Source organism: Heliconius melpomene, chromosome 21 (assembly GCF_056956725.1).
Source record: "Heliconius melpomene rosina isolate 202511_hmr_F chromosome 21, ASM5695672v1, whole genome shotgun sequence".
In the NCBI taxonomy this organism is placed as follows: Eukaryota; Metazoa; Arthropoda; class Insecta; order Lepidoptera; family Nymphalidae; genus Heliconius; species Heliconius melpomene.
The window spans coordinates 1,078,619-1,094,025 of record NC_140409.1 but is presented as its reverse complement, the minus strand read 5'-3'; the positions used below and the strand labels follow the sequence as shown (position 1 = coordinate 1,094,025).

The window sequence follows — 15,407 nt, the reverse complement described above, 5'->3', positions numbered from 1 at the left end:
TATTACATAATAAAACTTTTCATAATCATCGTATAACATAATATAGTTTCATCTGAAAAAAAAATGTTTTATAAATAGTAAAGAATAGTCATCAATTTGGAAGTATTGTATTATATAATATAAAGTTTGAATAATGTAACAATTTTTAAAAAATATGAATAAACTTACCATCACCTACTTCTGATCTAATTTTTGGTCTAGGCCTCATATGATTTTTTCTATTATGACGAGATCTTATGTCCTTGCGTATTTTTTTACGTATGGTATTGTCGGGTAGTCGAGGACGTCTCTTTCTCATTCCAAATGGTCGATATCTACATTTTCTACGCACTGTGGGAGTATCTCCTGCACAATCTAACATATGTTGGTGTAAGTCCTCTAAGGTTACGGACTGTCGACATTTCGTACATTCTCTAAATCCTCGAAGAGGCCGTGTTCTGTTGTTAATCTGACTAGGTGGAACATATAAATGTTTGAGAATGTCAGAATTTAACAGGACTTCTCCTACAATTTCATAATGTTGAATCTGCGCGTTTGGATGATGGTTTGAAACATGAGAAGATAATCCCCTTGAATCACGCGTTTGAGCTCCACACGCACAGCATACATAGCAACGAGGACGGACCCATTCACCACTGAGCACTGCAGGCTTCAAGTCATGATTAGGTTTCGTTGGAACCAGGCCCAAGGATGCAGGAAAATCCAAGCTGTCTCTTCTCGCTTTAACAGGTGTTTCCCTATATTTTATAATCTGTGAAGCTGACGTAGGCAGTTCTCGGCTTTCCAAAATTTCTTTTAATTCTTTCCCAATGATAGTCTGCTTTTCAGTCTTCTTTTCTATTGTGGATATATTAAACTTATCTTCAAATTTTTGCCGCATGCATAGCTGTGTCCAAATATCCAAACTAGATACTAAGGTAATTATGCAATTATTTGTGTGAGAATCACGCTTTATTTGTTCGGGACTTATTAAATCTTTAGGGCTCTCAAGATTATCCCACTTCCATTTGTGCTTAGGTGCTATTGCCCTCGGCATGTAAGAGTCAAAAATATTTCTATTAAACTGTTCACATGTCAATAAAATTGGAAATCCCTCTACAGTATTAATAGCAACGCTGTTCTTAGCTTTCCGTGTTTTTATAGTATTTTCTGGATCAGGGCTAAAGTTGAAAGTACCGTCAAGAAATTTTGTTAAATTTTCTTGGACATTGCTAGCAACTTTGGAGTAGAAGCTAGTGTCAAAACACTTCTCAAACTTTTGATTTGTTTCGTCAATGTTTTTGTACCAGTCCCGTCTATTGGACTCCCCGGTTCGAGGTGACCTGTGAACTACTCCCAGTCTTGACAAAATCTGATCAGCATCTGTATTGTGGAAGGAAAAGTTGGAAGGTATCCTTTTGTTCCATTGTAAGTCGTCCAAAATTATCATTGCATTCTTTTCTATGACTGTTGCGTTGTTAGAACTCTTACTTGGCGGTAATATTAAATTCGTAGTAATATTGTCTTCTATATCAGAGGGATCATTAGGATGTGATGGTTTTAGCTCACATGAAATAACAATACGATTAAAACTGTGTCCGGGTGAATAGTTTTTATCGTCAGTATTAAAATCCCGCCCGTTAAAATTTAGATCCTTCGTTTTTTTCCTCATAGGGTTTTGGCGTAATTTGTTACGATATGGTAATTTTTGCTGTTCACACGCATTGAGCTTATGTTCTGCCAGTTCACTTGTTGATGGAAACCTAGTGTGACAGTCATAGCAAGCAAAATATTGATTGGGATGGTTGTCAACCATATGTCGAATGATGTCATTGCCATCATCTTCAATATGGTTGCAAAACAAGCAGTTAATGGAATTATCTTGTTTGGATATTGAGAAATGAATCCGTCGTATATGTTTAGAAACACCTTGTTTGGCATAAAATATCTTATCGCAGTAGGGACAAAGGATTTGGGGGGAGGGTGCATCAGACTTTTCAGTGAGATCATCAGGTTTTTTTGGGGTAACTTTGGACGGGGTAAATCTTTTGGGTTTTTCAGTAGAGGGTTTCGCGTCCAGTTTACGAGTAATCTTAGCAGGTTGAAGGCTAGGGATATTAGATTTGCGTGGCCTCAGCCGTCCGTTTAAACCAGACGATGGTTCATCTTCACCCGCACTCATCTTTTTCTGTTTTTTCAAGTCCCTAGAAATGATAAACATCCATAAAGGTACATTTAAATCCTCTGCAAATAAATATTACAGTAAGTAAGTGATAACAAATGAATACTACTGTAGATAAATACAATATTTTTTTTGTCAATTATTTATTTTTTTAATTCAATCAATTATTTAATTTTTAAAATTTTATAAAATATTTAATTCACAAAAAAATTCACTCTAAAATTAATTTTTTTTTTCATTTCCTCGCTCTGGTAAGAATACAAAGCACTGCCTTTAATTTCACCCCTCAACACGCAGTGCCTCGAAAAGGCTAATGTGTTATCATATCACAATATCTACCACCAGAAACAGTCTCTGCTTGACCAGATCCATATTAAAAAAGTATGGTCTAAAGACACCTTTGTCCTAAAATACACACCAAACGGTGACAAGAGTGGATTCTCAAATCCTCAAAAGTGGCAATTTGTGTGATTAATAAAACCATTAAGTTGAAATTCAAATATTTTTGTTCAAAATAAAAAGTTACAAGCTTTATTTTTTGAACGTCAAATAATTTACCACCAGCTTTTTAGTTTACAAAAGTTAGAAGTTGTGCCTGAGAAGAACCGGCGCAAGAAACTCAACAGGAATTATTTTTTATTAATTTTAAACAAATACATATTTAATTATTTTTTGAAACAAACTGGAGCGAGCATTTCATTCCCAAGGCGTGTGATCATTTATAAAATCATTAATTTGGTAATAACCTTTAACACACAAAAGTCTTTTCACAATTTTTTAAAATCGTGATAGTTAGATCCTATTGTAAAAGCGTACACATTGTCCCATAAAAGAATTACGGATTCGATGCAATCGAGATCAAAATGTGTTCCTTCGCATAGAATGAATATGCTCGAAACATAAGCATCAATTTGTTGATGTCAAATAAACATAAATTGAGTTTTCTAAGCAAGAAGATCTTTAGACTTTGTCACAAAAGCCTTATTGTGACTTATTTAACGTAATTTTTCAGCCTTAACCGCTGATGGTAGAAACGTGAAATTGGATGACTTACTTTCGTAATCTGGACATCCACTAAGAAGGAATTTTGAAAAATTTTAACCCTAAAAGGGTGAAATATAGGTTGAAAGTTTGTATGGAAAATCTTAAAATCACCACCGATTTTTATAAAATTTAAAATGTACTCTTTAAAACATTTCATTGAACACATGTTTGGTAAATAAGGGGTTGAAAGTCTGTATGGGAAAATCTTTAGATCACCACCGATTTTATAAAATTGGAATGTAGTCTCTTTAAAATATTTCATTGAACACGTGTTTCATGGTATATTAGAATTTACACCTAAGGGAGCAAATAAGCGGGCGCAGCTACGCGCTAGTCTTATATATAACTAGCGGCGCTCCCGTGGCTTCGCCCGCTTGAACTACATGATTATTCATTTAATAAACGAAATTGACTGACAGTCAAATATGTTGATGTCAATGAATAATTTAATTTACTCGTTCAGAAACAGTCTTAAATATTAAATTATTAATTTGGGTAAGAATTTATAATATTCTTTGTAAAATAGCTGTAATGATTGCATATTACAAAAATCGAATCGAATAATCAAATATCGAAATCGAATACAAAATAATTAATCGAATATAGAATCGAAAATATTTAAATGAGAACCTCCACCTTGCTTTGAAAGTCGGTTAAAAATACAGATTTATTACAATCAAATACATATTTATTATAAGTATAGATAAAAATTGCTATATACTCACATTTCAAAGGCCAACTAATGCCTTGAGTTGATTCAAATGACGATAACTTTTTTTTATGAACCGACTTTGAAACAAACTTTAGATGTTGAGTTAAAACAAAAACAATTGGTGAAAGTTTCGAGTAAATCGGTTCAGTACTTACATAAGATAAGCGTGAATGGTCACGCTTATCTTCGTGTCTGTCTGTATGTATGGACATACAGACAGACAGACAAGAAATTAAAAAATATATTTATGCTTTCTATTATACTTTTTCAGTGTCCCTCTATCCATTTCAGTCAATAATATTATATGTACAGCCAACATATTTTTACTGTTTTATTATATATAGAGATAATAACATTTAAAGTTTGTTTCATGAAAGTCGGTTCATAAAACAAAGTTATCGTCATTTGAATGAAGTCAAAGCATGCGTTTACCTACATATAGGTAGGTATATAGCTATATTTATATTCATCCTATATTCTGTTTTTGAGTGGGACTAAATGGAGTGTTGATGGTGATGGTGTTGATGGTGATGAAGGAAACCACGCGACCTGACGGGATATTAGGACACACAAGTATTGCAATACCTACAAGCCGTAGACCGTAATGATATCACTTACTTACAACACAAACATTTATACTCACGGCGGCAACAAAAACATATGGTCGGGTGAAAAGTCATTTAAACTATCGTCTGATAGTAACAGGCCCAGCTTGAAGAAAATAGTTACATCATGTCCTTGTTCCAACGTCAATAAACCATCTGGCAGGTATCTGGACCAAAATTTCACCTATTAACGTACAGGCACAGCCTCGTCAAAACGCTAAAGGAGAAGAGAAACAAAAAACATTTAGTAAAACAAAAAAATAAAAAAATAAAAATAAAGCATGCAAATGAGAAACAATCCGGCAAAGGAATGGATAAAAATAAATAGAGAGCCACAAACAAAGCTGACTAGGAAAGTTTACTATAAACTACAATAACCCCAAAACCCTAAATATCTATCACCACATGTAATTTAATCCTATGGAAAGAATGATAAATTATAAAAGGCAAGGAGCGGGGCGGTGCCCCCACGCCGTCTAGTCCCCGGCCGCCCCGCCTCGCCTCGCCGAATGTTGCATTGGTGGATGCATAGGTCCTCATTATGCAGGTGACATTGGTAAACATCGCGGATCGCGGATGTATACAAAAAGAAATTGTTCATTTCTGTTGTTCCTGTCCAATAGTTGAGCGACTGTGCGAGTCCATTGTCTATCAATTGTATGTTTCTAACGGTTTTTTAATACAAATAGGGAAATAGTGATTCATACCTATGAAAAATTTAAGATAGTTAAAAATTTAATTACACCCGTTCTTTCTTTGCGACATTGATTTTTTAACTGCTTATAATTTTTTGTTACACCTAATAAAGAAAGCCCGATCGCGTGAACGAAGACGACTTTATATTACTTTATTGAACATAATTTACTTTCACTTGGATTTAAAGATATTATGTACCTATATGTTCCTATCGCATGGTTTTTTTAACAATAGAACGAATGAAAAGACGTTATCTATTTTATATGACATAAAAAGCTTATACACTAAAATATGTTACTACAAAATTTATAGCTTTAACGCGAGTATTTGGTTTGTTGAAACATTTCTCAAAAACGAAAGTTCGGGTTACAGTCAGAGAAAAGTTACGGAAAGTTTTACAAGAGGAATTCGATATAATTAGGTAGCGATGTTGCAAGAGCACCGTGAAAAATACATTCGCCAGAGTCGAGTGACAGTTATCCTTAGATATAGGAAAATGTCAACTAAAATTCAAGTTAAAGACATCGGCAAGGACGAGCTTCACGCAACAGGTACAAACGTTCGCATCACGTGTGCCGTTCTAGAAACAAGATATAACAAGAGTTACAAGATATTTAAGTCGTCTCTGAATTACCTTTGTCAGCAACAAAGTGAGTAAGAGTCGGTAGGAATACAATCGCAGCGTCGGCACTAAACGTATTGTAGCTATTTTATGAAATCGCCAAGAGCCTTAATTTAATTTATACTTTTGTAGTAAACTGAAATATGACGAGTGCCTACTGCACCAACACTCGTTCTCTTCTCTCGTCACGGACCTGATAAGGATACAATAGATAAATAATCATTTGTAATACTTACATATGTATTCGCGGGGCGGCGCAGAGCGCCCGCCCCCGGTTGTACACAGGGCCACACGTGGCTCCTCCCCGCTTCGGCCGCTGGTCAAACAACTTCTTTCAAGGAGTTTACAGCAGTTCCTCGCAAGAGCCAGGTTGACGCTGCCCCTGGCCGTACTCTAATTTTATCTGGAATTTTATTGCGTCTTCAGTATCGTCTTGTTTTTACCAATTTTCTCCTCTTCAAAGAATTTGGTGAAAGCCAACAGATTTTTTTATTTGTATGTGTTAAGCGAAAATGAGTTTTTGTATATGTTGTATGTATTTTAGGATTTTTTTTTAATTTTTTGTTAGAATTTAAAATTATAGCACAATTGTGATCAACACGCAAAATAATTTGACAGCATTTATTATTTGAAATTATTAATTGGAATTGATTTTATAAAGAAATTTTAAAAGCACACAAAAACTTAACTTTTCTTCAAATTCAAGTAGCAATACGTCCGAAAAGATGAAATTGTCAAAGTCAAGTCAAATGCCGCGTCGGCAGCGCTCGGTGCATCGACGAAGGCGGCCGCGACAGGACTTGTTGCTTGTGCTTGCGAACGCTGACAGACGACTGTCGCAGCTAATATAACGTTGCAAAGGGGCTAATATAACGTTGCAAAGGGACTACTGGGACTGGGGGGAGGAGGGCCGAGCCCGGCCAAGGGAGCCCTAGGGCGCACGAGCGGATCTATATCTAGCCTGTCCCACCTATAACCACCCTGCCCGGTCCTACCTTCACCTACCTTATATGCCGTATTGAGTAGGACATCTAGGACATGCGCCAAGCAAAACACAACCGTATCGCAACACCATACAGTGCACTATATTTAAATGTATTTGTAATTTATATTCATTTTTCTTAGAGATTCAACAGATGAACGTTCTTCTTCTTCTTAACGTGCCTCTCCAACTAGTGAAAGTTGGTTGGTATTTTTTTTTTCATTGGTTGACTATTAAATGCAGAGAGAGATATTATCAATCCCTAGTTGTACTTGAATACAGGAATAAGACATCGAGGTACCCACCGAGGTTTGATAGAGGGTGGGTGTTAAGAGGTCGCTGGGGATATCTATTGTACATGTTGTGGTTTTGCTTACAAACAATCAACTCAATGCCAGAATTAAAGCCTTTCTAAGAATAAATTCAGTGAATTTTATGTGTAGATTAAAATATATTTTTTCCAGTTTTCGGAAACCTTTGACTGCTACTGCTGTATGTATAGAATTTATTGTATAGGTATATACATAGATAACTTTGCTTGGATGGACTTTAAAAATTAAAACGGATCATCTTTCTTATCAGTCACCTACACTCACTAACCTAATCTATATAATACTAGCGACCCCTTTGCGGCTTCGCCCGCTTTAACTTCTGGATTATTCATATAATGTATGTTTGCAAAGCACTTAAGATAATGTGAAAATTAATTAAACCCTAATGCAACCCGCATTTTCGTAGTTTCACTAAGGATTTTCCAATTGTTTTACACAGCAAGGATTTTTTAGTAGGTACCGTAATTTTATATCTGTGCTACTAATCTTTTCAAGTACTTATTAAAATATATTTAAATGACTATTTTTAGATAGTTACATGACTATTTTTAAACGGAAGAAATTATAAGCAAAAACCTACCCACTAATAACTACTATAAAAAATATGAAATCAAACATATCGCGCTGAAATAATACATTCAACTCCAATTATCCAATACGTGCAAACGCATCTAAATCTTCGTTGCTATAGAGGCAGGCGGGCTTTTTTTTCGAGCTTGTGGTTAATGCTGAAGAGGGTATTCTGTCCGATGAAAAGCAAGCACTACGTGGCTGCCTGTGAGGAAAATTAAATAGAATGCATCGGCCGGGAATCGAACCCGGGCCGCCCGCGTGGCAGGCGAGCATTCTACCACTGAACCACCGTGTGCGAGTGGCGAGCCGTTTCGCAGCAAGGATTTTTTGATATTGTAACTAATGGTGAAAACCGCATGAAAATCCGTTGGGTGGTTTAGAAGAAGAAGAGTTAGAAAGTTCAGACAGACACAAAAAGCGACTTTGTTTTATAAGATATAGGATATGACGTTATTTTAAGTCCAGTAGTTACATCTGTGGGTTATCTGTCAGTCGTTTAGCAAGAGTCGCAGTCGCAAGAGTTTCATATACCTATTCAAATATCGAAAGCAGTATATCAAAGTCAAAGTCAAAGTCAAAGTCAAAGTCAAAGTCAAAATATCTTTATTCCATAAAAATGCTTAACATTCACTTGGACATGTCATAAAAGATAAAATATCTTAGATAAACATTAAGGTGGAGAACCAGTGTCTACCCTACTTTGTTTTTACAGTATTTAGTTGTTACACATATTTCCTATCGTGTTTGTAGCTTAAGTAGTGGTTTATGTATGTTATTGGCAATGTATCAAATAATATGAATATTGTGTAGAGTACGTGCTGTTCCACCGGAGTTGTGTAAAATAAATGGATCATGGTCCTTAACGATTCTTAAATGCAAATTAGGTTAGGTTAGAATAGGGCTTGTTAACTGGTAATCACTGGTATTTTATATAGATACCTAAGTATCGTTACAATTTGGTAGCAAAACTTGGTAACTTATCGGAATGATAACCTTATAATAAGGTTAATTTTGCGTTAAATCTTAACGTTAATTTTAGTGTTACTTCGAAAGTAGCGATAAAAGTAGCGGTATAAATCATTCTTTTATTTTGTTACCATTGCTCATTTTGTTAAAAACAAAGATGGGGCGTACGTATTATGCGATTGTTGCTAAGCAACAAGTGTGTAAAAGTTTGGCACATATGCATCAAATATTAAAATTTCATTTATTTTATTTGTCTAATAACTCCAGTGTCATTTAGATGTGGAACTATTATATTATATTTGCAAGGTATACTAAAAAGTAACCCAAAAAACAAAAAACACAATCTTTATAGCATTTTTATGTTATCTGTCTGTCTATAAGTCTCTTCTCAAGAACGCATGCTATATAAAATTCACAGCGTAATGAAAACTTGCGCACTACGACGTTCCTGCACTACGACGTTCCGTAAGTAGCTGGTACTACGACACACCGTTACTAACGATCCGCCCAATTTTTGACTCTTTTCTTTACTTTTCATCGATTCTCCAGAGTGGAAAATTATTAATTAAAGCTTTTCAAAGTGAAAAGCAAACACAGGAGACGAATTTTTGATTTTTGATTTTGTTGTTGTTATAACGTCATAACAATCCATTATGTTTGCTATTAACGTCGTGTCACCGATTAATTGACTAAGCCGCTCTTTCACATATTCTCGTTCCTGTACAATTTGTAGTTTTAAAATATATGATTTTTTTTATTATAGTCTGTGGCGGTTATTAACCTACAGTTAATCAATACACACGCGCACGTTACTTATAAAATGTTACAAAATATTGAAAAAAAAATTACTCTTACACTGTTTTGAAATAGTTTGATTTATTTTTTGAAATATGCTTAATTGAACCAGTTGCTATAGGTTCAGAAATTTCAAATCCGACTGTTCAAGGGACGGTGTGAGTTCGATACTTACTTGGAAAAATAGATTATCGCCATTTAAAAAAGAAATTTACCCCACTTTATGGGGAAATTGTGTTCCTACGGAATCCTGGAAGCTGGCTCGCTGTGCCATCAATAATGCAAAATTTCATAAAATCATATTTCTAATTCAAAGAAAGCCCCAATAAAGAAATCCTAAAATCTAGGACATAGGACGCGTACATACATAAATAAATAAAAAGCTTTGAAACTAGGATAGCCGGCAAATTGAAAATAAACCTGGCAAAAGTAAAAAAACGTTACAGAAATTGGAGCTGAACCTACTGGGTTTTCAGTTTTGTTATTACAGAATACGTAATAGGTTGCCATCATTTTGAAATATTTTATTCCGATTCCGGTTGACTTTACCCACAAGCTTGTGCCGCTGTGCCATGGCAGCCTCATCCCTTTCCTTTTAATAATATACCTTTAATAGTATTCATTATTTATTTTAACTGTCACAAGTGTAAATTCGTATATAAAGCCAGAGAATCAAACATACTATACATAACTATCTATACTTGTGGAAAAAATATAATTGTGGATAGTTGCCCGTAGGGAGACTATTCGCTTTCTTTTAGACAGGAAGTAACGGATTGTCAATCACGGGCGAAGCAACAAGTGGCTATGCAAAATAACGGATTCGTACAAAGTCAGCGGAGTTACTTGTGTTAGTCTTTTGTGAATCAAATCATTTCTATACTACTATTTACGACAAACGAGCGTTCGGGTCACCTGATGGTAAGTGATCACCGCCACCCACGACCCCTCAGACCTGTAACACCAGAGGAGCTACAGGTGCGTCGCCGGCCGCCAAGATGGAGATACTCGCTTTTTGAAGGTACAACCTGTAAACACTGTCGCGGGTACACCATTCCACAGTTCCCTGGTGCGTGGAAAGACATTCCTACGAAACCGCACAGTAGTGGAGTGCCATGTATCCAAGCTGTGTCTAATATAGACATTTATACTGTTAGTATCATATTCAGTACATTAAAATTTGTGAGTTTAAAGTGTTCATCGCGCAGGTAACGAACTACATTTTAACTTTTAATATTATACTTTCGTACTTATTGCATTCCCTTTACTTTCTAACGTATATAAACATTTTTAAACTAAGCATACTATTGCATAAATAATATAAATAAAAATGATGACCCGTGGTACCGGGTTGTTCGTACTGCTCAGGCAGAGGTTCAGCTCCAGCTGACGCTCCACGAACTAAAATCATATAAGATGCAGTGCGAACAACTACTGAAAGAAAGGGAACACAAAGAGCCAGAATTTATTTAGATTATGGACAAAAACAAAAATCTTAAAAATTATTTCTCAAAAATTTACTTAGAATACTCAGAAATACTAGAAAAAATAAAAATCTGCAGAAAATAGTAAATGGGTTTGACGAGTGCAGAGAAGAATATGAGGAAACTCTCAGGCTTAACAATAACCTCGAATCACAATTGCATGAGGCCAAGGAATATATATTTACATTAGAAAATAATCATTTAAAACAAAAGGCCTCTTAAACCCAGAAACTACTTTAAGAGCTGGTTGAGAATACACTGAATATTCCCTGGTTTCTCCAGTCATCACCTATGAAGATGATATTTCAACAATAGATTTGACTGTTGATGATTCAGTGACTTCCAAGCCAGTTCTTAATAGTACAAATAAATTTAAAAAATACATTAAAATAAATAAATATATTAAAAAACACAGCAACTATTAAAAACAAGTTATTTGTAAAAACTTACAAAAGATATTTGTAAAAACTTTACAACAATAGCAAGTAACTGTTGTAAAATTCCATACACAACAACTTGAAAATTCTCAAATCTCTTCAGGCGAGGAGGTGTGCTCGCTTGCCTTTAAACATTTTGCATCAAGTCACGAGGTGCTTAGCAGAAATTTCATTTTCAGGTTTAAGTACTTGACCACATAGTTCAAAGGTCTGTGTATATATGTATACGTACATAGGCTCGTCAAAAGAAAACTGAAAAGATTCCATTTTTGGGCACAGAATGTAAAGAGATATAAATAGTATGATTTTTTACATTTAGGTTCATCATTCTAAAATCCCTGAAAATTCTATAAATTTTGGCAATCTGAGAGCTGAGTTATTAGAGATTTGATAAAAATGAGGTTGTTGTTGTTGCTTGTTCCAAAGGATTTCTCTGTCGGTTTCTAGGTAGTAAGAAAGAAAATTGATACACCGGCTCCGCCTGTGAAAACTTCTACAGTTTCAGAATTCAACAAGTACAATTTCTCAATATTGAAGCAAAATATACAAAAATCATTAGACACGATGTCATTGTTAATCAGCTGTCACATCAATCATTTAAAATATAATTAGTTCAGTTCAGTTCTTTATTTATGGTGTTTTGAGCTTGCCTTAAAATATGATGAATTTTTAGTGCTCAACTGGCATGCTCAATAAAGAACTGAACTGATGATTGAATTTAATGGGTTAAGGATCTAAAACTTATTTTTTTCATTTTTCTCCACTTACTGACTAGTATGTCAGTTAATTATTATTTGCTATTCTAAAAATTAAAAAAAATGTTAAATTTTTTAGACCACATCTCAACTCTTTACATTTGAGCCTAAAAGTTTCAGTCTCCTTTAGGTTTGATTTGAACCAACTAAGTAAATCTTACAAACACACAAATAACAATTCACCCTTTAAGCCATAATAAATGTAATAACATATTGGACACTAGTTGTTTTATTTTAATCGACATTTTGAAAAAGGAGGTCTTCACTATTTTTTATCTCCAAATTCAATGACAGTTACAGAGTTATTATTTTTCTTTTGTAAGTCTTATTCTTTCCTATTATTCGATTTTCTACTTTTTAAAATGTGCTGTGCGTAGAAACGTGAAATTTGGACAAAAGTTTACTTTCGTAATCTGGACATCCACTAAGAAGGGATTTTGAAAAATTTTAACCCTAAAGGGATGAAATAGGGGTTCAAAGTTTGTATGGAAAAAAATTTAAATCGGCACCGATTTTTATAAAATTTGAAATTTAGATTTTTAAAAGTATTTAATTGAACACGTGTTTCATCGTTTTCTAGAATTCTCTCCCTAAGGGTGCAAATAAGGGGTTGAAAGTTTGTATGGAAATATCTTTAAATGGCCACCGATATTTATAAAATTTGAAATTGAGTCTCTTAAAAATATTTCATTGAACACATGTTTCATGGTTTATTAGAATTCACCCCTAAAGGTCTAAATAAGGAGGCGAAGCTGCGCGCGCCCACTAGTATAAAATAAAAATAAAGAAAACAGATATAAGTAACAGTTTCAATTATATGATGTACATAATTACACTCGCCCCTAGAGGCCAAATAGCAGAGAGGCACGGGCACAAGAGAGTGATACAGTCACTCTCACGCGACGGTTGTCGGTTCGATACCCACTCGGGGAAATTAATTATTGTTTGTGGCATCAAGGTAAAAATCCAAAGTTGAGTTCCGCTACTCAAAACGGAATGTCTCGAAAGTGTCTTAACACTGGGCACCCTCTGCCTACCCTCCACCTGCTGTGTACGGGATACAGATTGAATCTGGCAAAAAAAATTGTAATCAATTTTCTTTTCCTTTTACCATTTACTGATTTCCTCTTACCTTACAAGCCTAAAAAAATAATTAATCTATACTATTATACGGAAGAGTTTGTTTGTTTGTTTGTTTGAACGCTAAGATCTCTGGATCTACTGGTCCGATTTACATTGTTTTTGTTTTGTATGAAAGCTGCATTCTTCAGAAGTGCTATAGGCTATATAACATTACACTACACATATAAACTAATATATTTTAAAGTACTTTCTAATTTGACATGCAATTTATTCTGCCATGTTAATAACAATCGTCGCGTCGCTACGCAACCGTTACCGCGACGTTTTGATATTCATCCTTATGAAAATAAATATAATAGTCACTTTTAGCATTTTATCTTTTATATAGCATTCTAATAAATAATTAAGTAGATGTCACTGATTCGAAATGACCCAGCCTTCGGGCGGCATAGTATGACCGACGCGAAAATATTCTTATAGTTCAAGCAGGCGTAGCCGCGTCCGGGTCCACTAGTCTACTATAAAGTACCAAATCAACCTCAAAATTATTCATTCAAACAAACCTTCAAAAGCACATTCAATTCTCAATTATGGAAATGGCAATAACGTCAGTCCTACTTGGTCAGCAAACATATCCTACAAACAACTTTACATTATTCATGAAAAAAAAATGCATATAATAGCAACAGAAGTGCAAGCCGCGAATAAAATTTTAAAAAATATTCACAAAATTATGTTGAAATCATATTTCGTTTCACTGCAGTGGCAGAGCTTTTCTGCGTTAAAATATGTCAACAAGTTTCTATTTCAATATTTGTTGTACAAGAGAAACAAATAAAAATATTTTATATATTTATGTATACAGGGTGTCCCAGGAGTCAACGATAAAACGAAACCAGGTGATAGACCAAGTCATGACAGTTATGAGAAAAATATAAAAAAAAATCTGTGTCATGTATTTTTCATATTATATTGATTTTAAAAAATATCGGAAAAACCGACACCCTGTGATGATTTTTCAAGTCCTAAGACTACAAATATTACTCTTTCTTCATTTTTTTTTCTGTAATGTAATCATGAGTAACCCTTCTGTGAATTACAGTTTAAGATTTAAACATACCTGCATCAGTTTTCAATAAAATGTGGTGTATTTGCCAAGCATTAAATTCAAAATATTTACTAAACCCAACTTTAACCGACTGTACTATAAAAAAAATGTACTACACTGTTTTTGCAAGTAACTTTAAAAGTTGGCGCATTTAATCTGGATTCCGAAATGGTATGACACTTGCTGGATTACTTCTTTGTTGAAGAGAGAAAAATCGAAATACACGATAATCGGGATGACGTTCAGCTTTTTGGTATCTTTTCCGATACATTCTAGCTGCAGCATTTGCGTTACATAACCATTCTCCATGAATGAAATGCATATTGGCGACGTGTCAAAGACCGAGTATATGGCCTGCGAGAGCCCGGACTCGAGCACTGTTCTTATAAGTCCTGGGCCAGCCCCTAAATCGGATAAGCATTGCCTGGGCTAAGTGTTTAGTTTAGGGAGGTCACTGGTGTGGTCTGTGATCGCAGGATACCGTCCAAACTCTTATCCGTCTTATAGAGATCGTGATCGATGCCTCCAGACTCGTGCATGACGGATCCAAGATACCTGAACTTTTCCAACTTAGGGTATGTTTTAGGGTAAGATTTTTTTTTATATTTTTCTCATAACTGTCACGACTTGGTCTATCACCTGGTTTCGTTTTATCGTTGACTCCTGGGACACCCTGTATATAATATATGTATGCTAGCGATGGCGTCAATACTTAATTAAGGGAGCGAACTAATCTTTTTTTTTATCTTCTAGCACACAATAGGGTGGGCAGAAGGAACCTAGTGCCAAGACACTCCGTTCTCCATTTTCCGCCGAATTCTGGAGGCATTGCTTAATGAGTGGCGGAACTCAACACCGTGCTTTTCCTCCACATCAGAGGGAAGAAATTAAAATATTAAATATTTCATTTCCTTGAGTGGGGGGAATCGGATCCATAACTTACATAGAAATCGAACAAAATGAACATTAGGCGGTGTCGAATTAGTCATTCGGTCCTTATACTTATTTTACGAAAGAGCTAATCATTTTGGCTGATTTAAATTAATGCTTAT

General features: G+C 34.9%; 1 protein-coding gene across 2 annotated transcripts in view; it reads right to left on the bottom strand.

Moving 5' to 3' along the window:
• The window catches only part of LOC146526766 (uncharacterized), a 31,768-nt gene that overhangs the window by 12,420 nt on the left and 3,941 nt on the right, over nt 1-15,407 (bottom strand). The window contains exons 2-4 of one of the 2 annotated variants that reach the window (XM_085206669.1): nt 6,077-6,243; nt 4,561-4,739; nt 169-2,183 (exon numbers count right to left, since the gene is read on the bottom strand). In XM_085206669.1, coding sequence (XP_085062795.1) covers nt 169-2,183; nt 4,561-4,577 — 2,032 coding nt within the window. In that variant the 5' untranslated portion in view covers nt 4,578-4,739; nt 6,077-6,243. The remainder of the gene's footprint in view (nt 1-168; nt 2,184-4,560; nt 4,740-6,076; nt 6,244-15,407) is intronic. The other variant, XM_085206670.1, reaches the window with a different exon arrangement.